The following is a 24,618-nucleotide window of genomic DNA, read 5'->3' on the forward strand; positions in this document are numbered from 1 at the left end:
TCAAGAGAAAATATGTCTGGGCACAGTGCAATGAGAACTAGGAGGAAATGAAAGAGGGATTGCAAGCAGGTGGAATGTGCTTAAGAACTTTTTTGAGCTGAGAACTCTAAGTCTGAATTTTATAGGAAAAGAAAAAGAACTATCGTATTTTTATGGAATTAACATGTGCCTTCTCTGTTTGCCAACCACACCCTCCCCCAGGGAGATATTTTCATAATTGCCACTATGCCAAGTTGTTTTTTACATGTTGCTATAAAATACCTTGGGTGGGGGGAGGGTGCAGTTGGCAAACAAACATAGAAGGCACTATTAATTTGCATAAAAATATGGCAGCCAAAATAACTTGAGAATAGGGATTTCTGCGGCCCAGACAGTGATACAGGAAGGGAATTTTTGGCAACAGGCTTTTGAATGCACTGGCAGAAAGAATACTCAAAAGCAGAGATAATAAAAATATAACAGAGGGACTTTGCTTTTGAGATGGATAGGGAGAAAGAAGTTAGTGATATTGTAAAAGAAAAATATGAAAGGGTTTCCCAAAAGTCCAGATATAGAAAACAAACAAACAGAACTGAAGATAATATATTCATAGCTGAGACTGCAGGAACTCTGTGGTGTCCTTATGATAACTTCCTTCTAAGAACAGTAAAAACTATGATATTAACAGTAGTATATGTAGTATATCAATTATTACTATAATTATAGTAAAGATAGTTGTACAGTAGCAGCAACCTCACGTGTGTCAGAGTAGACCTGTGCTCTATAGGGTTTTCAATGGCTGATTTTTGGAAGTAGACTGCCAGGCCTTTCTTCCGAGGTGCCTCTGGGTAGACTCTAACTGCTAACCATTCAGTTAGCAGCTGAGCACATAACCGTTTACACCATCCAGGGTGAGCTGACTCGACAACAACTGCTGTGGTACTGGTGATAGTGGCAGCTACTTACTTACTATGTGCCAAGCATTTTACTGGATGCTTTATGGATGCTAACTCATTTAATTTTAGTGTTACTCTCATTCCCATTTTAAAGATCAAGAAACAAAAACTTGGACATTTCAGTTACTAGCTCAATGTTATGCAGCTTGCAAGTAGTAAAGCTGAACTTCAAAATATCTAAGTTAAAAGGCTGAGTTGCACAGTCTACCTTCATCAGTAGCTATGGTGGCTAAAAGTGTACGATGTGTTTTAATGTCTATTACCTGTATGAGTGTGTACAGGTATTTTGACTTAAAAAAAATCAAAGCTGATATAAGCTTAATTGCATACTTCATTGCAGTCATTCCAAACAATTTTTACTAAAAAATTATATATTTAACAACATATGGTCATTTAAAGTATCCTCCATACAAGATTTAAAACTCTCACTGTAAAATTGACAGAAGAGTTTATTTGAACATATTCTTCCAAATCTTTTTGAAATTGGATCTACATATTGAACAAGCATAAAAGTTAAAAAAAATTCTGGTTCAGGACAATAAAAAAAGTACTAATAGCACTGAAATGACCCTAATTTCAGAATTGGTCCTATAACATTTCACGTTTCAAATTACAGCACAAATTTTCTAAATGTCGCCATTAGTTACATGTTAATAATTACGCCTCTAATCACAAAGGTGTATTTTAAAATAAAAGTGTCAAGATATAGACGATCTTTAGAAAAGCAATTGCCAGAAAGCTGCTATTACAGTTATACTGAGCATAATCTCCTATCATATTCTAAAAGTTTTCTTAAAAAAAGAGAAAAGACAATAAATTGTACTGTGTAGTCATAGTTTATCTCCTAGTCTTTTTCTGGTCCTTGGAACACAAAACAAGACAAATTGGATGAAACTGAAATATTTTGAGGGTTTGGGTGAAAATACGAGACCAGCAGAGATAACCATTGCACCACGTTACAAAAACAATATTCTGGGTTTTATAGAAACACTTTTTCTTTCCTTCAAAGGACATTAACAGGTTTATATGGATTGTAAATAAACTTGGGAAATATATATGCTTTTGAGTACTTATTAAAGTCCTCAGAGTTATAGGGAAATGGTATTACTTCAATGCAATTTCATACATATGATTTATGGCAAGCTATTATTATGTAGAAGGAAAAAGGTACTTCTCCACATACATATATAATCTCACCTTCAGAAAATGTTTCCTTGATTCTCCCTTCCTTTCATTTTCCAACCTCTTACATGAGTAGGCAAGACTTGCTAACTTCCTGACAAAGCTAATTACCCCAAGTTAAAACTTTGGAGACCTGTTTATACCCCATTCTCCTCTTCCTTAAGGTGCCAAATCCTGCCCTTTCTCTCCCTTCAGTGATGCCTGGCTATCTATTCCATCAAGACCAGACTCCTTAGCATGATACTGAAGTGTCTCTGAGAGTCCACCTTACTGCTCCAGCCTTATAGTCAACTAGTCCCATCACCTGTCCTAAAATATTCTGCCTCTGTGTTTTGCTCATGCTATTTTTCCTCTGGAAATCCTGCCTCTTTTTCCCTGTCTGTAAAAATCATATCCTCAAGTTTCACACTTCCAGCCTCTTCAGGAAGGTTTCTCTTACCTATACAGAAAAAGCAAATTTCTGCCTCGTCTGAACTACAGCACATTATCTTTTCTTCTAGCACTTCCCGCCTTCATCCTTGTTTTATAAAGTATGTGTATATATGTGTTTCCTCACCTTCTAGATTTTAAACACATTCAAGCAAGAACTGTCTCATAATCATTTTGGTATCACCAAAAGCCCCACAGTATGGTTCCTTTGCAAACAATAAATACTTAAGCATTCATCAAATAAACGAAACAACATATTATCTGATCTAAAAATAAAAAAAAATAAAAAAAAATAAAAAAAACCCGTTGCCATCTAGTGGATTCCGACTCATAGCTACCCTAAGGGACAGTGTAGAACTGCCGCATAGAGTTTCTAAGGAGAACCTGGTGGATTTGAACTGCTGACCTTTTAGGTAGCAGCCATAGCTCTTAACCACAATGCCATCAGGGTTTACATTATCTGATCAGAGATATAAAACCTTCAATAACCTAGTAGTGTTAAAAAAATAACTATGACACATATAAAGTGAGTCAAGCAGGGAATTAAAACGCACCATACTGTCAAATATAAGTTAATAGAAACTATTCTCTTGCTTTTCTTGTATCAGTAACAACCAGAAAAATACTTTTGCAATTAATAATGTTTACAGGTTCCTTAATTCAACCATTTCAAATACAATACTTAGGCAAGAAAGAGCCTGAAAACAATTACAAATCAATTACCTTTGCTTGCACTTTCTACATGCTCCAGTTCTTCAGGAAATTTCAGGATATCCGGGTATTTTTCCTCACAAATTTCAGCAAGAAAATGCAAAAGGGTTGTTTTTTGATCTGATGATTTAGTATCTCTAATCTGGAAGGAAACAAAAAGCCCAGTATTTCTTAGTAATCGAAAATCAGACTTTTTTTCTTTAACAGGTGAAACTAACAAATGAATGAACAAATTCAACACATTGTAACTGATTTAAAATTTTTTTAAAGTTTGCGGTAGGTTTTTAATGGGATCTAATAACAGTGCTTGGGATTTTAAAATGAGAGAATAATCAGCAATAAACACGACAAATTAAATTTTTTATCAAAAAAAAATCGGAAACAGTATGACAAAATTAACAATTCTTTTTATGACAGAAGAGCATTCATTTAACTATTAATAGAATAGTCCAAGTTAATGTGTCCTTATGTAATCAGTATTCTATCCTCTGTTTTACTATAAAAAATATGTTCTTGAACTCTGTATTCATTTCTGAAGCTATATTTACTTCTAGCCAACACTGATGCAAATTAATATAAAAGAGTAAGCACATTTTACCCTAATTTCTACACTCATGGCCATCAGAAAAGAATAAGATTTTTTAAATCCTGATTTATAAGGAGAATCTGACCACACAATCTCGATGGTAATAAAATTTTTAGTTGTCTTCTTACATATTATATTTTTTCTTTTCAGATACTCTAGAAAAGAGATGCCACAGTTAGAATAATAAAAATCTTTAGAGGACCAAAAAACAAAAATCTGTGCTGAGAATCTAGTGTTTTCCTTACTATAACTCTCACACTAGACTAGGTTAAAAATGAAATCAAGGATTTACTTAAAAACAAAGCGTAAGCATGGCATAAAGTATCAGGTTTTCTCAATCTATTAGATGTTTTAATTCTATAATCCTTAGATGATGGGTTTGTCCACTGATGTTCAAACTGATTTGGAGTTTTCAGCTTTAAGGATTAGTCGGTTTAGAACAAATGAGTATTCTTCACAAACAGCCTTATGAAAAGGCTGCAGAGGATATTTAGGTAATTGCACAGTAATTTAATCCTTATTGTTTTAGTGAATAAGAAAAACAAACAAACAAACAGCATTTAATAAATCACGCCCATACTGAATCTGTTTTGTATTACAGCTTTTTAACAACTATTTCAGTTCCAATCATATGAACAAAATAAAAGAAATATTAGTTTTAAAGGTTCAAAAGAAACAGCCACTGAAGGCATGATGCAGATAGTTCAAAAACCCAAAGCAAACCCGTTGCTGTCGAGTTGATTCTGACTCATAGCGACACTATAGGACAGAGTAGAAGTGCACCATAGGGTTTCCAAGGTTGTTATATTTCTGGAACAGACTGCTGTATCTTTCTCCCAGCTGGTGGGTTCAAACCGCCAATCTTTTGGTTAGCAGTGGAGCTCTTAACCACTGTCCCACCAGGGCTCCTTTGACAGTTCAAGCTGTCACACTTATTTATTTTAGAATTTCTCAGATTGCCTTATCCTACATAATAAAATATTTAAAATCTTACATTATCATGCTGATCCCCCAAACACTTTTAAGTACAAGGTTGAAATGACAACATTCAAGGACAAACTATAAGAACAAAAAGCAATCTAAATCTCAAGGCCAGTTTGTCTTAAGTAAGGAATGCAGCTGTAGAGGAATCATTGGGGGGTTGACTTTCCTAAAGTGAAGTCTTTACTTCGGGTTACTGTGCTATAATATATGTTGAGAAAGTACACTGTTTTCAGAGTATGCTGGACATTCCAAATAATAAGGCAATTAACATTTTCATTTTTCTTACAAACTGACTAAAAATCCTAAAAATATTTGGTGCTTAGGGAAAATAAAAGGTATACCTAAAGGAAAGGAAAATGATCTCTATTTTATGACTTCTACAGAGACAAATACAAAAAAAAAAAAAACCAACACAAAACAACAGCAAAAACCTGTGTTTTTTAGAACAAATTGCACAAGTATATTATGATTTGTTAAAATAAAAATTGTACACACATATCAACACTGGAAAGGAAAATACAAAAACAGGAAAACAGCATTGTGCTCATGTCATTTTATGCTTTTTTTCTTTAACGAAGGTATATTGTTTGGCATTAAAAAACTATTCAGCTTTTGGCATGCATACTTATGAGTGTTTAGTTTACAGAAATAGTTGTTTTTATTTATTAATAAATATTTATTTAAAATCAGGTCCATTGAAAATTTAATTTCTGTTCAGAAATGTAGTAGAATGGTTACATTTAAAAAGGATAAAGAAAACAACACTTCAGGTAAATATCTAAGTATCTTTGTTGAAATCAGAAGGGTTGTAGACAGAGTATTCATGTGCTTCTCAGAATCTTAATATTCCCTTTAAAGCTTGGGCAAACGTGGGAAAGGGCCTGTTTTGTCAAGCTGAGAAATATCTTAGTTGGTCTGGGAGACAAATTGCTAAATCTGTATTGCAATAATTATTTTTTTAAAAACATCACACACAGAGTTATTTTAGTATTTCAAACTGGTAGGAAATTGTGAGAAAATACATGGTTGTTTCTATATGTGTATGACCCTTAGAGCATCCCTGGGTGGCACAATGGTTAACTACTCGTCAGCTAACTGAAAGTTTGGAGGTTTGAGTCTACCAAGAGGTGCCTTGGAAGAAATGCCTGGCGATCTACTTCCAAAAAATCAGCCACTGAAAACCCTATGAAGCACAGTTGTCTTCTAACACACATGGGGTTGTCATGCGTCAGAATCGACTCCATGACAACTGACTTGATTTGGTTTTTTTGGTATGACATTCAGACCAATCATTTTAAAATAAATATATACTATTATAATATAAGATGAAATAACTTTCATTTATTAAAATTTATATGCTTTGTGTTAACATGTCTTCAGTTTCTTTTACCACTTCTACCCAATTCATACAACAGTCATTTTCTCTTTTTCAGGCCCTATTTTGCTCTGACTAGTGGAATATATACATCCCTTGGGGTAGAACAAAAGTAATATAATTTGAGTATATACAAAATCACTTCCAAAGTATTAGGGTTCACTTATTAAGAAATAAAATTGATTTCTATTTTATATCTGCTTAACGTGAAATCATGTTAATTTTACATTAACATCAAATATTTAAATATCTGCACAGATTGCCTAAGTATCATCAGTTAATAAACCATACAGAAATTTTAATTGTAACCATCATCTGACCAATTAATGATACACATAAAGATTAATACCTGAATTTCTATTAATTGTATCTACCTAATCTTTAATAACTTTCTGAAATGGTACATGAATATAAAATACCTTTAATAGAACAATGTTTACTTATATAGCTAATTCTGATCACTTCTCTTTTAGTTTAATAAATATAAATGCTATATTATGAAGGAGCCCAAGTGGTGCAGTGGTTAAGAGATCAGCTGATAGCAAAAAGGTCGGCAGATCGACTCTACCAGCTCCTCCTTGGAAACCCTATGGGGCAGTTCTACTCATACATTTGACATTTTAAGTACATTTCTAAAACTTTAGTCACATAGATAGCAAAACAGCTGAATAACTAATTGATACATAAGATGTTTTTAATTCCAAACATTTTCATTCAAGCCTGAAAATCTGCAGTCTTGGCCATGTATTTGAAATCAGGCTGTTTCAGTGCACAGAACTCAGCACATAGTCAGAGCATATCAGACAACAACATTTAAATTATCTACATCAGTCACATTCAATCTTTCTGTGAAGGATCCCTTGTGTAGGTAATTTCCCCTTCTGCTGAGATTTAAGCACATTTCTTCTTGCTCTGTTCTCAGTGGAACTGAAAATAACTGGTCACTATGCTCTGCTACTTTGCCCTGATGGTGTAGTGGTTAAGAGTTACGGCTGATAACCTAAAGGTTGGCAGTTCAAACCCACTAGGCGCCCCTTGGAAACCCTATGGGGCAGTTCTACTCTGTCCTATAGGGTCGCTCTGAGTCAGAATCAACTCGATGTCAACGGGTTTGTTTGTTTGTTTGTTTTTGGTTTATGCTCTGTATAACAACTTCTCACAGAGTGAAAATTCCTTTCTCATCCGTCCTGTTCTCTAACCTAAACAATTCCAGTTATTTTAACCTCTCCACACAAACTTTATTTTTCAAACTTCTGATTTTCTTCATGATCGTTAGAATCTATTCAAAGTTTCTAATTCAAAGGCTCCTGCCATCTACTGGAAAAGCATACAAACTTTCAGGTTTTGTATACAAGGCCCTTTGTGAGCTGGTCCTTGCCTACCTTTCTAACCTGCCTCCTGCTGCTTTCTGATGCATACCCTTTTCGTCAGTCTAATTACAATTGCTTGGGCATACTATGCAATATCATATCACTGTGCTTTTGCTTACGTTTTTCTGTCTAGAATCCTCCTCCTTCTCCCTCCATTTTTTTCAATCTGCCACATGAATACCTACCTATATTTCAAGACTATTCAACTACCTCCTCATTACTGAAGACTTCTCTGTCATTAGCAGCAATCAATAGCTCCTCTTTCAATGTCCCTTCACTGTAAACATTTCAATACAGTAATTTCTTCCACTCACTATGAGCTCATTCAAGGTATACATATGGGAGCCCTGGTGGCACAGTGGTTAAATGCTCGGCTGCTAACCAAAAGGTCAGTGGTTCAGACCCACCAGGGGCTCCACAGGAGAAATATGTGGCAGTCTGCCTCTGTAAAGATTTACAGCCCTGGAAACCCTATGGGGTAGTTCTACTCTGTCCTATAGGGTGACTATGCATCAGCGTCGGCTCGAGGGCAATGGATTTTTCTTTTTTATTGTACTTTAGATGAAGGTTAACAGAACAAATAGTTTCTCATTAAACAGTACACATACTGTTTTATAACATTTCCCACGACACTGTCAATACTCTCCCTTCTTGACCTTGGAGGACCTTTTTTTTTTAACTTTTTTTTATTGTACTTTAGATCAAGGTTTACAGAGCAGCTTCCCATTAAACAGTCAGTACACATATTGTTTTATGAAATTGGTTAACAACCCCATGGCATGTTAAACCTCTCCCTTCTCTACTTTGGAGGACCTTTTTTTGTGGTGAAAATATACATAGCCAAAGTTAACACCATTTCAAAAGTTTCTACATGTACAATTCAGTGACATCAATTACATTCTTCCAGTTGTGCTGTTTTTCTCACTATCCTTTTCCAAATAGTTCCATCACCATTATCTTCAACTCACTGTCCCCTAGGTTTCCCATCAAACCTTTTGAGCTGCTGTTGTCAATTTGATCTCACATAGATAATTATTACTTTTTGTACCTTAGATGAAAGTTTGCAGAACAAATAGTTTCTCATTAAACACTTAGTACACATATTGCCCTATGACAATGGTTAACAACCCCACGACATGTCGACACTGTCCCTTCTCTACCTTGGGTTCCCTATCACCACTTTTCCTGTCCCCTCCTGCCTTCTAGTCCTTGTCCCTGGACTGCTGTACCTCATTGGTCCCGTTTTGTTTCATGGGGCTGTCCAATCCCCAGCTGAACAAAGAAACTCGGGAGTGACTTCACCACTAAGCTAAAAGGGTGTCCGATGCAATGGATTTTTTTTTTGGTATGTATCTATATACATATGCTATCCACCAAAAAAATAAATAAATAAACCTGTTGGTCGTGTCAATTGCGACACATAGTGACCCTATAGCACACAATATAACTGCCCCTTAAGGTTTCCAAGGAGTAGCTGGTGGATTCAAACTGCTGACCTTTTGGTTAGTTGCCAAATGCTTAACCACTGCACCACCACGGCTCCATATACAGTACCTAGAAAAATGCTGGAATATACTAGGCTGCCAATAAATACTTCTGAATGAAGATTTTTCTCCATATAAACTCCCAATTATGTGGGCTATAGAGAAATACTTCTCTTCAAATATGCTTGTGTATGTAAGTGTAGATAGATGTACAATGATATATAGATACATGGAAGTATAGACAAATAATGAAAAGGAGTTTGGGTGGCACAGTGGTTTAGCTCCTGGCTGCTAACCGAAAGGCAGGCAGTTTGAACCCAGCAGCCATTCTGCAGGAGAAAGATGTGCAGTCTGATTCTATAAAGATTACAGCTTTGGAAAACTTACGGAGCAGTTCTACTCTGTCCTATAGGGTCGCTATGAGTTGGAATAGATTTGATGGCAAACAGTTTTAGTTTTTAGATGTACAATCAAAAACCAAACTAGCTGTCATGGAGTTGATTCTGACTCATGGCAATCCTATGTGTGTTAGAGTAGAACTGTGCACCATAGGGTTTTCAGTGGCTAATTTTTGGGAAGAAGATTGCCAGGTCTTTCTTCCAAGGCACCTTAGTTTGGACTCCAACTTCCGACCTTTCGGTTAGCAGCCTAGCACATTAACTATTTGCACCACCCAGGGACTCCATATAGATAGATACATAGATATCGAAAGTAGTGGTGGTTCCCAAACTTTGCTACACAGAAGATATCACCTGGTTAGCTTTTCAAATTCTGATGCGCAATGCCCAGGTCACAACCCCTACCAATTTAATCACAATGTCTAGGAGTTGAAGAGAAGCATCAGTATTTTTGAAATAACCCCAGGTAATTCCAATGTGTGGAAAAGTTTGTGAACCACCGATATAAAGAGTTTAAATGTAACTCCAATACAACTCACAGTCTCCTATAAATTACAGTCTCTTTCAGCTCCTGAAGTACAAACAAGAATGTACTTGTGCTGCATCATTTTATATTTGTGTTTGCCAAGAATTACCTCAAGTCAAATGTTAGAAGCACAGTAAATGTTACTAAATACATATAAGATGTTCTCACACTCCTTTGGTGAAACTGGCAGTTGATTCAGGGACATTATTGAAATTAGTGAAAGGAAAGAGAGGCTAAATTGTTAAAGAGCTCATCTCTCATTTCTTTTTTAACTAAATGCTGATATATCCAATTTTTCTGATGCTCACTTAATTTCTTTCTACCTCTCTTTGGAGGTTTGGTTATTAAAAGATTTTTATACCTCCAAAGGGCAGGTTTGTAATCACTCAGATATCAGCTCACATAATTTCTTTCAGAAAAAGAAAATAATGAGAATGATAGGAGAAAAGAAGAAGAAAGAGACAAACAGATTTAAAACATTTTGATTGGGAAAAAGGCCATGGTTCTAGAACAGCTTTGGAAAGTACCAGTAGACAGAAGCAACGTTAATTAGTATTGTACCTTTTTTGGGAGGGGGTGCCTTTTGGGGTAAGGAGTGGAGTAGAGGTACATTTTATTCCTTAAATTCTAGAAGCTATTTGCCTAATTTGCATATATAGTTCAAGCAATAATCCTCGGCTGCCTTGTGTTTTGTCACTGGAAATTCCTCTCAACGTTAAGCAACCATTTGGTGATCCCTTGGAATAGGAAAGCGGCTGGCAGGTTAATGAATCAAAAACAGAAGAGGGCAACTCAGTCACCACCGCAGTATAGGAAGAGACCATTTGTGAAAACACAAAGCAAGCAGTCCCTGTACATACAACCTGTAGCTACAAACCAATGCCCATAAAGCCTATTGTAATAAAAATTCGAGGTACAGACAATGGTTCGAAATAACAAACAGGTGCTACTTTGCAAGGCACATCAAAATATTATCATTATTATTACTGTATTATTATGTTGAAGATGTTTTAGTGTATCTGGAAGTGTTTTTTTTATGCATAGAAAAGTAAACCATATACTATATCCTAAGACAAACATTTGACTAATATTAGATATGAACCTTACCAAACTGTCCAACTTACATACAAATTCGACTTAAAGACAGACTTAGGAAAGGAACCTGTTCTTAATCCAGGGACTGCTTGTATGATGTCTAAAAAACCCAGCAGAGGCACTGTCCATTTTAGGACCGTCCTCTCATGAGCATGTGCTGGGTCCTGTACCATGAAATTTACATATATTTTCACCTTTACTCTTTATCATAAGCATGAGAAACAACAGTCCTTAATTTATATATGTGGAAAGTGAGACTCACAGAGGTTAAGTAAGGCCATAGAGCTGGTAAGTGGCTGAGCCTAAATTTGAATGCAGAGAGGCTGGCTACAAAGCTCAGGCTCTTCCAGGACACCTTATTTGATGAGTCTTAGTTGGGCATTAAATGCCAGAATAATGTTTTAATTTGCCTCCTCAAGAAACGGAGTACCATAAATTTTTAAGGGGGGAGCAGGTTATGAGCAGAATAAATATGAATGTGAAAGAAAGTTCAATGATCCACTGTGAGCTAGGACACTAGAGATAAGAGATAAGTAAACGATGCATGTTACCTTCCCTAAAGGAGTTCAGAATTTAGCAAAAAACACAAAATTATAGGGAGAAGAGACTGGATATAGGAAAATAATTTGGAGGAAAATGTCAACGACAAAAATAGTTAAAATGACAACTAAGGTGGATATAGAAAAAGGTGCATGTAGAAAGAGACAAATTCAAGAGACTTTGTGAAGAAAAACAAGATATAGTCACTGCATGGAAATACTGAGATGAGGGAACACAAAAAAAAACAAAGACTCCAAAAGTTTTAAGTTCTGATGATTAAAAGAAGGGTTGTATCATGCTGTCATCTCTTTTCTAAAGACAGCTCATTCTACAGTTATTGCTTCCTTTTTCTGGAACAAGGGAAACAACTCTAGAATGAGCTGTCTTTAGGAAAGAGATGACTTCATGTTAAAACACAAGTGTTAGCTACGACGGAAATACTCTACGAGAAGATGGTCATGGTCAATCCACTCTCTCTGCTCCATTTTATCCCACATGATTTTACCTATGATTCTTAAAGGTAGATATGATCCTATTAATCCTTTCCTTTAAGAATAAAATAAATGGTTCTCTATAACTCATACATTAAAGTACAAATTCCTAATAAGAACAGTTATTGAGCACAAATGGCATTCAGACAAAAGCCTACTACTTGTATACCATTGGGCAAGTTACTTAAATACACTCAGTTTTTTCATCTATAAAATAAGCATTAGAAAAGTACTTACTACCTCATGGACTTATTTGGAAAACTAAATAGGGAAACAGATTGTCATTACCATGATCATCAACCAGATTAGAAGTGAAGAAGGCCTACCTTAGCTTCCCATCTCACCCAGATAAAGTCATACATAAAAGTCCCCCTATGATCTATCCCTCTGTTACCACTAGGATCTTATTTCTAGCTATTACCTCACTCTGCTCCAGCCATGCTGGACACCATGCTGCTCCTTGGATTCACCAGGCAAGTGCCTGACTCAGAGCCTTTACATGTGCTGTCTCAGCCTGGAACATTTCACTTATATTTACCCACATGGCTAGCTATTTCACTTCTTTCAGACCTATACTCAAAAGTCACCTTCTCATTATGCTCTTCCCTAGCCACTTTACTTAAAATGCAATCAACTCTACCAATACTTCTTACTTTTTTCCATAGTAATCATCTCAAATATAATATATACTCTATTTATCATCTGTCTCTACTAGAAGGTCAGCTCTGTGAGTACAGAGATTGTGTGTGTGTATCTGCTTCCTTAACTCTTATATCCACAGCACCTAAAACAATGGCTTTCACATAACAGTCAGTAAATATTTGTTGAATGCATAAATCAATACATGGAAGATTTCCACCCATTTGCTTCTTCGGTTCCACCTAATTCCCTTCTAACTATACCAGATTGTTGTTGTTGTCAGGTGCCATCGAATCAGTTCCAACTCATAGCAACCCTATGTGCAACAGAATGAAACACTGCCCAGGCCTGTGCCATCCTCACGGTCGTTGCTATATTTGAGCCCATTGTTGCAGCCACTGTCTCAATCCCTCGTGCTGAGGGTCTTCCTCTTTTTTGCTGACTCTACTTTATCAAGCATGATGTCCTTTTCCAGGGATTGATCCCTCCTAATAACATGCCTAAAGTATTTGAGATGTTTCACCATTCTTGCATCTAAGGAGCATTCTCGCTGTACATCTTCCAAAACAGATTTGTTCGTTCTTTTAGCACTCCATGGTATATTCAATAATCTTTACCATTTACCATAACTCAAAGGTGTCAATTCTTCTTCGGTCTGCTTTATTCATTGTCCAGCTTTCACATGACTATGAGGTGATTGAAAACACGATGCCTTGGTCAGGCGCACCTTAGTCTTCAAGGTGACATATTTGCTTTTTAACACTTTAAAGAGGTCTTTTGCAATAGATTTGCCCAATACAATACATCCTTTGATTTCTTGATTGCTGCTTTCATGGGTGTTGATTGTGGATCCAAGTAAAATGAAATCCTTTAAAGCTTCAATCTTTTCTCCGCTTATCATGATGTTGCTTATTGGTCCAGTTCTGAGGATTTTTGTTTTATGTTGAGGTGCAAGCCGTACTGAAGACTATACTCCTGGATTCTTTGATCTTTATCAGTAAGTGCTTCAAGTCCTCTTCACTTTTTAGAAGCAAGATTGTCTCAACTGCATAACACAGGTTGTTTATAAGACTTCCCCCAAACCTGATGCCCCATTATTCTTCATATATTCCGGCTTCTTGGACTATTTGTTCAGCATACAAACTGAATAAGTAAGGTGAAAGGATACAACCTTGATGCACACCTTTCCTGACTTTAAACCACCCAGTCTCCCCTAGTTCTCTTCAAATGACTGCCTCTTGATCTACGTAAAGGTTGCTAATGAGCACAATTAAGTGTTCCAGAATTCCCATTCTTTGCAATGTTACCCACAATTTATTATGATTAACACAGTCAAATGCCTTTGCATGGTCAATAAAACACAGACAAACATTTTTCTGGTACCCTCTGCTTTCAGCCAGGATCCATCTAACATCAACAAAGATGTCGCTGGGTCCACGTCCTCTTCTGAATCCAGCTTGAATTTCTGGCAGTTTCCTGTTGATGTGTTGCTGTAGCTGCTTTTGAAAGATCTTCAGTAAAATTTTACTTGCATGTGATATTAATGATGTTGTTCGATAATTTCTGAATTCGGTTGGATAATCTTTCTTTGGAATAGGCATAAATATGGATCTCTTCCAGTTGGTTGACCAAGTAGCTGTCTTCCAAATTTCTTGGCATAGACGAATGGACACTTCCAGCACTGCATCCATTTGTTGAAACATCTCAACTGGTATTCCGTCAATTCCTGGAGCCTTTTTTTTTTTTTCCACCAATGCCTTCAGTACAGCTTGGACCTCTGCCTTCAGTAGCACTGGTTCCTGATCATATGTATTCCTTCCATCTTCTTTGGATGCTTCCTGTGTCATTTAATATTTTCCCCGTAGAATCCTTCAATATTGTGACTTGAGGGTTTCTTTCCTTCATTTCTTTCAGCTTGAGAAATGCTGAGCATGTTCTTCCCTTTCGGTTTTCTAACTCCAAGTCTTTGCACGTTATTATAATACTTTGTCTTCTCAAGTCGCCCTTTGAAATTTGTTCAGCTCTTTTATATGATTGTTTCTTCCGTTTGCTTCAGCTACTCGATGTTAAACAGAAAGTTTCAGAGTCTTCTGACATCCATTTTGGTCTTTTCTTTCTTTCCTATTTTTTTTTGGCTTTAATGAACAGAATTTCATTCTCTCACAGTTTAGGAGACTAGAAGTCCAAATTCATGGTGCCAGCTCTAGGGGAAGGCTTTCTCTCTCTTTCAGCTCTAGGGGAAGGTCCTTGTCATCCATCTTCCCCTGGTCCACGAGTTTTTCAGCACAAGGACCCCAGGTCCAAAGCATGCACTGCACTCCTGGCACTTCTTTCTTGGACGTATGAGGTCACCATCTTCTCTGCTCAGTTCTCTCCCTTTTTTTAAAATTGTGCTTTAAATGAAACTTTACAGTTCAAGTTAGTTTCTCCTACAAAACTTTATACACGTACTGCTATGTGACACTATTTACACTCACCGTACTGTGACAGCACACTCCTCCTTTCCACCCTGGATTTCCCATATCCATTCAACCAGTTCCTCTCCGTTTCTGCCTTCTCATCTATCCTCCAGACAGGACCTCTGCATTTAGACTCATGTATCTACTTGAGCTAAGAAGCATACTCTTCACGAGAATCATTTTATATCTTATATTCCATTCTAATCTTTGTCTGAAGAGTTGGTTTTGGGAATGGTTTTAGTTTTGGGCTAACAGAGATTCCAGGCGCCATGTCTTCCAGGGTCCCTCCAGTCTCAAACAGACTATTAAGTCTGGTCTTTTTACTAGAATTTGAGTTCTGCACCCCACTTTTCTCCTTGTTTGTCAGGGACTCTGTTGTGTAACCAGTCAGAGCAGTCATTGGTGGTGGCCAGGCACCGTGTATCTTTCCTATCTTTTTAATGACCTCGTTTTCTTCATGTATGTCTTTGATGTCATTCCATAACTCATGTGGTATTCAGTCATTAGTGTTCAATGTGTCAAATCTATCCTTGACGTGGTCTTTAAATTCAGGTGGGATATACTCAAGGTTGTACTTTGGCTCTCATGGACTTGTTCTAATTTTCTTAAGCTTCAACTTGAACTTGCATATGAGCAATTGATGATATGTTCCACTGTCGGCCCCTGGCCTTGGTTTTGTACTGATGATATTGAGCTTTTCCATCATCCCTTTCGACGGATGTAGTTGATTTGATTCCTGATTATTCCATCTGGTGATGTCTGCGTGTATAGTCACTGTTTATGGTGTTCAGAAAAAGATATTTACAATGAATAACTCGTTGGTCTTGCAGTATTCTATCATGACTACCTATACCACATGGTAGTGCCCTATTTCTCCTTGAGAGGGAGGAGAACCAACATTTGTTACCCATCTACTATACATGTGGCTATGGGCCAGACACTGATAAATGCTTTATATGTATCACATTTTCTTAAATCCTCAAAACAATTCAGAATTAGTTATTATTATGGCCATTTTACAGATAAGCAAATAGGCTTAGTGTGCTTAAATATCTTGAACTAGGTCACACAGCTAGCAATTGCTGGTCCCAGAACATAGCATGGTAACTTATACATACTGGGTATTCAGTATACTTACTGGACTGAATTTCATATCATGGATGATGAAGGTATGTGGGGAAGGAAGAATGGTTCAGGGTCAGTGATGGTAACTAATCATGAGCCTTTCCCAAATAACAGAATTCACAAATTCTGTTTTTGTTTTACCATAGTGATTTATATATACCCTGCTTATAGCACTTATTCCAACCTATATTTTTGTTTACACTGTTTTATCCACCAGATTGTGAACTTCTTAAAAACCAGGACTATATCATTTTTTTTTTCATTAAATGTCTGCTGAATGAATAAATGGTAAATGCTACAGAGAGAACAAAGATAATTAGGACTGATTTGACGATTGGGGAGTGATAAATGACCTTCAAGTATTGTTTCAATATAGGCCCAATTGAAGGAAATTAAAAGGAATGGATAGCCAGAAAGTGGAAGTAACGTGTAAACCCAATTTATTCAAAATAAATAATAACAGGATAGTAGTTAGAGGGGGCAACAGAGCTAGCAAATGAGAAAAGGTGATGTTAGTATCAAAAGTTATAATTATTTGTTCTGAGTAAGTTCAACATACTTAGGCATCAGGGAATAGGTAATAAGAATGAAAAATCATGAGAGAGAAGAATCCATGGGCATTGACTACTTCACTGGTTCTCAAAAGGTGGTGCCTGGACCACCAGTATTACTATCACCTGGGAACTTGAAATGCAAATTTTCAGGCCTCGCTCCAAATCTACTAAATCAGTAACTGAGGGTGGGGTCTGGAAATCTGTGTTTTAACAGATTGAGGAGAAAAAAAAAACCAGTCATCTCCAAGTGATTCTGATGCATGCTAAAATTTGAGGATCACGGGCCTACTTTGAAGGCTACTTCCAAGTGAGATGGGGCTTGGCAATTGTCCACAGTTTGCCTGTTGGCTAGGTCTTGTCACAATTACTTTTAACATACAACAGGGGGAAATGTCACCGTGTTTTCAAAACTTAGCATCAATTTAAAACTAGAGAGGAATTGTCTAGCTATTTGTGGCATCTGAAGGACACAGCAGCTCTGAATGTTCTTGATTAATTTGTTAAGAAATGAGACTGATTTATATCATAATTTAACATCTACTTATCCAAGAGATGAGCCAAACAGCATGCTTCATGCTGCGCAGATTCCAGACACATTGTTCATAAGTCTTCTAAACTGTCCCTCATCTTTCACCTAAAACTGTATTGAAAATACACTTAAATGATGCTGTAGTGTGTCTTGTCTACTACGTATTATTAGAGTGATGGATTAGACAAACTCGCAGATCATTCATGCCTTCCAATTCTAACTCAAGGTGAAAATTTACTTCTTGTCAGTAAACATAATTAGTTTGGTAGATATTTATTTAGAAATTTTGTATTAGGATACCATATTTTAAGTTGCCCATCAGGTTTCAGTGCTGTCAATAAAAGTCTCTTGCATTTCGAATGTATTTCAACAGTCTTAATTTCAAGGTTAATTTGTATCAGGGCTTTAAACCTGTTCCTTCTGATTCGAACCGCTGCTGAGAATTTGCATTTCCAACAAGTTCCCAGGTGATGCTAATGCTGCTAGTTAGGGATCAATTCTGAGAACCACTAGTAGAGCAGTGGTTCTCAAAATTTATTATACATAAGAATTACCTAGGGAACTAGTTAAAATGTAGATTCTGATTCAGTATATCTGGAGGGGAAACACAAATTCTCAGCAGGGATTCGAACCAGAACAAACCAGTTTGAAGCCATAATTTGTATCAGCTCTAAGGAGACTAATGCCTTGACCCCTATGCCAAAAAGAGTTTACTCATATAAACCTGCAGAGATCATATCACAGAGATATATGAAAAGAAAAAGAGAGCAAACGAAGGACACATCAACCCTGTCCATGACACGGGCATATTCTGATATTGCGTTTCCTTTGTCAGCATACTCAGTCGGGGTGGAAGGCCAAAAGTGAGAATGTGGCTAGGTTCATGCATTAAAATACGTTTTACAGGAATAAAGCAAGAGACCTTATGCCCCTGCCTAAAGCAATCTTACACATCACTTGCAGAGTGGCACAGAGAAGTATCAGAATGCATAAATGAGCAAATACCCAGCCAGCTGCAGGAGAATGGTTCTCTTCCAGAAGAAGCAAAAATATGCAAAGCAGCACCAGATTTTCTTGCACTAATTGCTGTAGAATGTATATTTATCAGAAACAAAAAATGATTTTAGTATGGCATATAAAGAATATTTTAAAAATGAAGTGGTAAAGCTGTGTGGGTTATTTATTACTAAGAAAAACATTCAGGAAATATTTAAGCAGGCCAATCTTTATAGTGTATATGTGAGATAAAACACCATGTTTATAGACTATTTCTATCTGAAGGAAGCTTTTTCAGATGCCCCCTTTTCTGGTCTTTGCACAAATGCCCACATGAAGCTCAGCAAACTTGTCAACAGGTCCTGTACTCAGAAAAAACAGAATTACCTAATCCCTCTGTGTCAAGGAAACAGTTCTAATGCATAGCAACACTACACAATTCACATTTATATTGGATTGTCCTTGAAAAAGAAATGAGATATTGAAATGCAGTGAAGGAATCTGGCTGAGTCTTTGGAATAAAACCATCTAAACTACTAATACGATCAGATAATTCTACTTTATTTCTTTTACTAAAAATTCTCCCTAATCATCACTTCTTTTGTCTCTTATATTTGTATATTCATGGAACAGTTAATATTTAAGCAATCATGAATGCTCCAGTGCATATATCAAAACAGCTACTACTGCTTGCCAGTCTTGATACAGCACATGAATTATAATGTTAGTCTCCTTTATTTAAACAAAATTAAGTTCTGTGCTCTCTGCCAAGGGTTGTTTACAAATTATTGCTTTCTTCAACACCACCACACACTGCAATAACATTGAGAAAGATACTATATTTTTAAGGATTGCAATTACCATAAAGACATTAGCTCTATAGCTACTACCAGACAGGTTTAATACATGCTTTCCTGGCTTTATTTCTAAATCTGTCACCAAAAATGCTTTCCTGAGCACTACATGACCAGGGCTGACACTAATTCAGCCAAATGTAATTTGGAGTGGAAAGCTGTCTTAATTCTTTATGTAGGCTTGATCGTTCCATTCTTGATTTTGCTATTAAAACGGTATTTCCACCCAAAAGGGAAGAGATGAGATCAACTGTATAAAAGTCAGGAAATTTGAGAGTTTTACACTTGGCAGCTTAATTTATTGTAGATAATGTTGCTGTGAACATTCTTACCCATGTTGCTGGAGTCCTTATGTAAGAGTTTATCTAGAGTATATACTAGAAGTGGAATTTCTGGGTACTGTATCTTCAACTTTTCGAAATAGTGGCGAATTGTTCTCTAAAACTGATATAATGAGTTATACTACTACCAGTAATTTCCTTTATTCCATATTCTTGTCCACACTTGATATCAGAATTTTTAATTTTTCCCTATCTGGTGGGTATGAAATGATATCGTATTATGGTTTATCTGAATTGAATTCTATTGATTAAGCTGAAAATATGCTCATTGGCCATCTATACTTCCCATCATGTGACAGGCTTCTTCATGTATTCTGCCCTTGGGTGTTGTTTGTAGCTTCAATTTTTCTTTATTTTATGAAAAACAAAGGGCATTCACATATACAAACACATTCACATGGTAAACCTTTGTTACATGTATTCTTACAAGTATCTTCTTCCACATTTAAAATGTAATTTAAAAATTAATTTAATTTTTTTTCACTCCAAGTAATAAATAAATATAATTATCTTTTAAAAGATAAAACATATCTACTACACACCCACTGGAATGGCTAAAGGTAAAAAGGCTGACAATACCAAGAGTTAGCAAGAATGTTGAGCAACTAGAACGCTCACACATCACAGATCTGAAGGCAAAATAGCCACTGTGTAGCCACTTTGGAAAACAATATCTTATAAAATTAAGATATATACTTTCCATTCCCAGCATTTCCACACCAAAGTATTTGTCCAGGTAAAGAAAACCGGTACATGAATGTTGATAGCAGCACTGTTTTTAATAGCCAAAAAGTGGAAATAACCCCAATTATCCATCAACTTGTGACTGGATAAAAGAAATGTATATCCATACAGTGGAATACTATTCAGCAATAAAAATGAATGAATTAGTGATACATGCTACATTACGCTAAGTGAAAAAAGTCAAATACAAAAGTCTACATGTCTATCATTCATATCTATTCATTCATAGGAAATTCTAGATAAAGGAAAAAGTACAGTGATACAAAGCAGATCAGTAGTTGTCTGGAGCTGGGAGAGGGGATCAACTGGAAAACGGCAAGAGGACATGATGTAGGTTGTTGGAACAGTTCTATATGCATTGTGGTGGAACTGTTCTATATGCATTGTGGTGGAAGTTACACACTGTATTAAAACAAAACAACAACAAAAAAAAACTCTTGCCGTCAAGTTAATTCCAACTCACAGTTATCCTACTAGGACAGAGTAGAACTGCCCCATCAGGTTTCCAAAGAGCAGCGGTTGGAATTGAACAGCTGACCTTTTGGATAACAGCTGAGTTTCTTTTTTTTTTTCCTCTTTTTAACAACAACAAATAATATGTATGTGGTGGTTACTGTGTACCAGGTACTTTTTTTAAATATTTTTTTTCCAATACAAAAACTTATACATAGTTATGTGACTCTAATTGCTCTCCCCATACTGTGACAGCACACTCCTCCTTTCCACCCGATTCGCCATGTTCATTCAATCAACTCTTAACCATCTCTGCCTTACAATCTCACCTCCGGACAGAAGCTGCCCATTTAGTCTCTTGTATCTACTTGAGCAAAGAGGCACACTCCTCACAAGAATCACTTTATGTCCCACAACCCAGTCCAATCCCTGTCCGAAGAGCTGGCCTCGGAAGTTGTTTTAGTTCTGGGCTGATAGAGAATCCAGGGGCCATGCTTTCCAGGGTTCCGCCAGTCTCAGTAAGATCATTAAGTCTGATCTTCTTACTAGAATTTGAGTTCTGCACCCCACCTTTCTGCTGCTCCGACAGGGACTCTCTGTTGTGTTCCCTTTCAGGGCAGTCATTGGTGGTAGCTGGGCACCATCTAGTTCTTCTGGTCTCAGGCTGATGAAGTCTCTGGTTTATGTGGCCCTTTCTGTCTCTTGGGCTGATATTTTCCTCGTGCCTTTGGCGTTCTTCAGTCTCCTTTACTCCAGGTGGTTGGGACAAATTGATGCATCGTAGATGGCCACTTGCAAGCTTTTCAGACCTCAGACGCCACTCACCAAAGTAGGATGCAGAACTTTTTCTTAATAAGCTTTGTTATGCCAATTAACCTAGAAGCCCCTGAAAGCATGGTCCCCAGACCCCTACCCCTGCTACTCTGTCCATTAAACTGTTTGACTGGAAACTTCTTAGCTTTGGATTAGTCCATTTGTGCTGACTTCCCCTGTAGTGTGTTGCACCTGAGTTCTTAACCACTGTCCCACCTGGGCTCCTACCAAAATTAATAAAACCTAAAAGGGGTAAATTTTATAACATGTAAATTATACCTCAATAAAGCTACTTAAAAATATTATAGGGTAAGTTCAAGTCCCTTTTAATCATCTAAAATGGTAACAATGCAACAAACAAAAATTCTAAGGAGATGCTTTAAGAAGTCAATGAGTATCCTGGCCTTTCTCTTACACTTCAGAAAAGCTGAAGTTTAGAAACATTAAGGGATCTGAAACGTCAGACTGTGATTAATGAAAGATCCCTGAAATCAAGTATCCGCATCTCTCCCAAAATCTTCAAATATACCTTATGATACCTTTTCACTTCCTGCAGCACAAGTTTTCAGGTAAAATATTCTGTGTTATAAAATAACTACCTAGCTACTTGCTTTAATTTTAAGACTGAGCCCTTTTCTCTGAAACCAATCAGACTGTAAGAGCTTATATTTTCTCATATTAGATTGCTTGAGTCCTAGAGTAATTTCTCATACTGAGCACTGAATATTGACTTCTTCATTTTTATTTATCTGGAAAATCTCATCATATCCTCTAGCGAAAAGAAAGTATTATTTAATTTTTTGGTCCCAATTAGTCAATCAGGAAGGGTCATACAGTAGTTTAATTATATATATTTTTTAACAAGTGCTGATAAATTTTATCAAAAATTTAAAAAATAAAATTGTACATAGAAAGTAGGTAGGCACATTGTGAAAAGCAATTTTAAAGACACCTTTGTTGTTGTTGTGTGCCGTCAAGTCGATTCCAACTCCTAGTTACCTCATGTGAAAGAGGAGAACTGCCCCATAGGGTTTTCTTGGCTGTAATCTCTACGGAAGCAGATCGCTAGGTGTGATGGTTAGGATTGTGTGTCAACTTTCTGGGCCATGATTCTCAGTGTTTACATGTGATCACCCCCCATAATGGGATCTGCTGTGAGTAGCCAATCAGTTGAAAATGAGTTTTCTTGGGCATGCGTCCTACAACTGAATATAAGTGGACGTTCTGGCTTTTGCCTCCTCTGGATCCTGCAGCTGCCTCCTGTTCGTCCGACCTCAAGTTCTTGGGATTTGAGCTAGCAGCTTATCTGCTGATCTTGGGATTCGTTGATCTTCACAGCCTGTGAACAAGAGCCGAGCTCTCTAATCTGCTGATCTTGGGTTCACCAGCCCCTGTGACTCCACGAATCAGGAGAAGCCTCTATCCTGATCCCTGGACTTGGGACGTTACAGCCTCTACAATTGCGTGAGCTGTTTCCTTCATATAAATCTCTCTCTATATATATTTATACGCTTTACTGGTTTTGCTTCTCTAGGAAACTAGACTAAGATACTAGGTCTTTCTCCTGTGGAGCCGCCACTGTGTGGGCTCAAACTGCCAACCTTTTGGTTAGCAACTGAGCACTTAAACATTTTGCCACAAGGGCTCCTTAAAGATGTCTTAACGGGTACCATAACAAATAAGAGAGTATCCCAAGTAGAGAGAGAGAGAGACACACAGAGATAGAGAAAGGAATAGAAAAGAAAGAATGGCAAGGCTTTTTGCTTTTTCCCACGACAGAAGTCAGGAAAAGCAAGGTCTAAGAGCTATTTGGGGGAGAAAAGAAAAGTACATGTTGTAAATGGGGCTACTATTGTTCTTTTCCTTTCCAAAGAAGTAGGCCTGCTTTAGAGGATCAGATATCATCTACCAAATTACTTTATTGTTCTTTATACTTAGTTAACCAGTGTTTATAAACAACATAACTTATTGTATGTGTATGTTATTCTATCAAAGCTCTTCCTCTCCCTCCTCCTACTCTCCTTCTCCCTATCTCCCTCTATAACTTGCAAGTAGCTCATAAGCTCCTCAAGAACAAGAGATGTATGTTTTATTTCTCCCTATGCCTGCAAAGTATCTATCTAGCACAGGTTTCCACAGAGAGTAAGGGTTCAATAACTGTGGCCAAGTTGCTGCCTGATTACTCACTAAAAAGTATACGTATATAGTGTGCATATACACACATATATATGCACACGTGTGTGTGTGTGTTTAAATACTTCTAATATTCTCTAAAACCATCATGGCGATAATTGGGTGTTCAGAATTTTTTTAGCATTAATTGCCCCTTTTTAACCCTCCTTCCATGGTAGTCAGGTCTCTTCCTTAAATTTGTACAATGCCTTCATTAGGATTACCTTGACAGGAAAATCAGTTTGTAGAATGATGGAACACATTCAGTCACAGTAGCCATGTTTTTTGAACAACACTCTCACACAGGGTTGAAATCTCCTTTGAACAACACTTTTATAGAATAAAAAGGCATTTGTTTTCAAACTTACTAATTATATTCACTAAATGCTGTTCATGATGTCAACTTTCCCCCACTGTGAGAATTACAAAATCAGACATAAGATTAAACCCAGAAAATGACTACAGCAATTCACAGAATATAAGCCAGCTGGGTTCATTTAAATCCTCTAGGGAAACAGCCATTGTGGTGAACCAAGTAAGATCTACAGCTATTCCCATAAATTTTTTTTTGTCTGCTCCAGTGCTGAAATTGTTTATTACCACCCCTGATATATGGGGACTCACCAAGAAACAAAAAAAGTTTTTTTGTAAACTAGAGCATTATTAATCTCCACCAGCCATACTGCCCAACAAAGCTGTTAACTGTATCTGTTAGTATTTAGTCACAACTTGGACAAGTATAGTTATGGCACAGGATTGATTTGACTGTGTTTTTTTTTATATCAGTGAATGAGGATAAAATAACAAATGAAAGAAAATATATATTCAATTGT

At 36.8% G+C, this 24,618-nt stretch overlaps 1 protein-coding gene across 4 annotated transcripts in view; it reads right to left on the reverse strand.

The window, feature by feature from the left end:
• The window catches only part of DIAPH2 (diaphanous related formin 2), a 1,008,160-nt gene that overhangs the window by 467,915 nt on the left and 515,627 nt on the right, over positions 1 to 24,618 (reverse strand). For all 4 annotated transcript variants that reach the window (XM_004377544.2, XM_023732386.1, XM_023732385.1 and 1 more), the window contains one exon: positions 3,270 to 3,399. In XM_004377544.2, the coding sequence (XP_004377601.1) occupies positions 3,270 to 3,399 (130 nt within the window). The remainder of the gene's footprint in view (positions 1 to 3,269; positions 3,400 to 24,618) is intronic.

Source organism: Trichechus manatus, unplaced genomic scaffold, assembly GCF_000243295.1.
Source record: "Trichechus manatus latirostris isolate Lorelei unplaced genomic scaffold, TriManLat1.0 scaffold00051, whole genome shotgun sequence".
Lineage (NCBI taxonomy): Eukaryota > Metazoa > Chordata > Mammalia > Sirenia > Trichechidae > Trichechus > Trichechus manatus.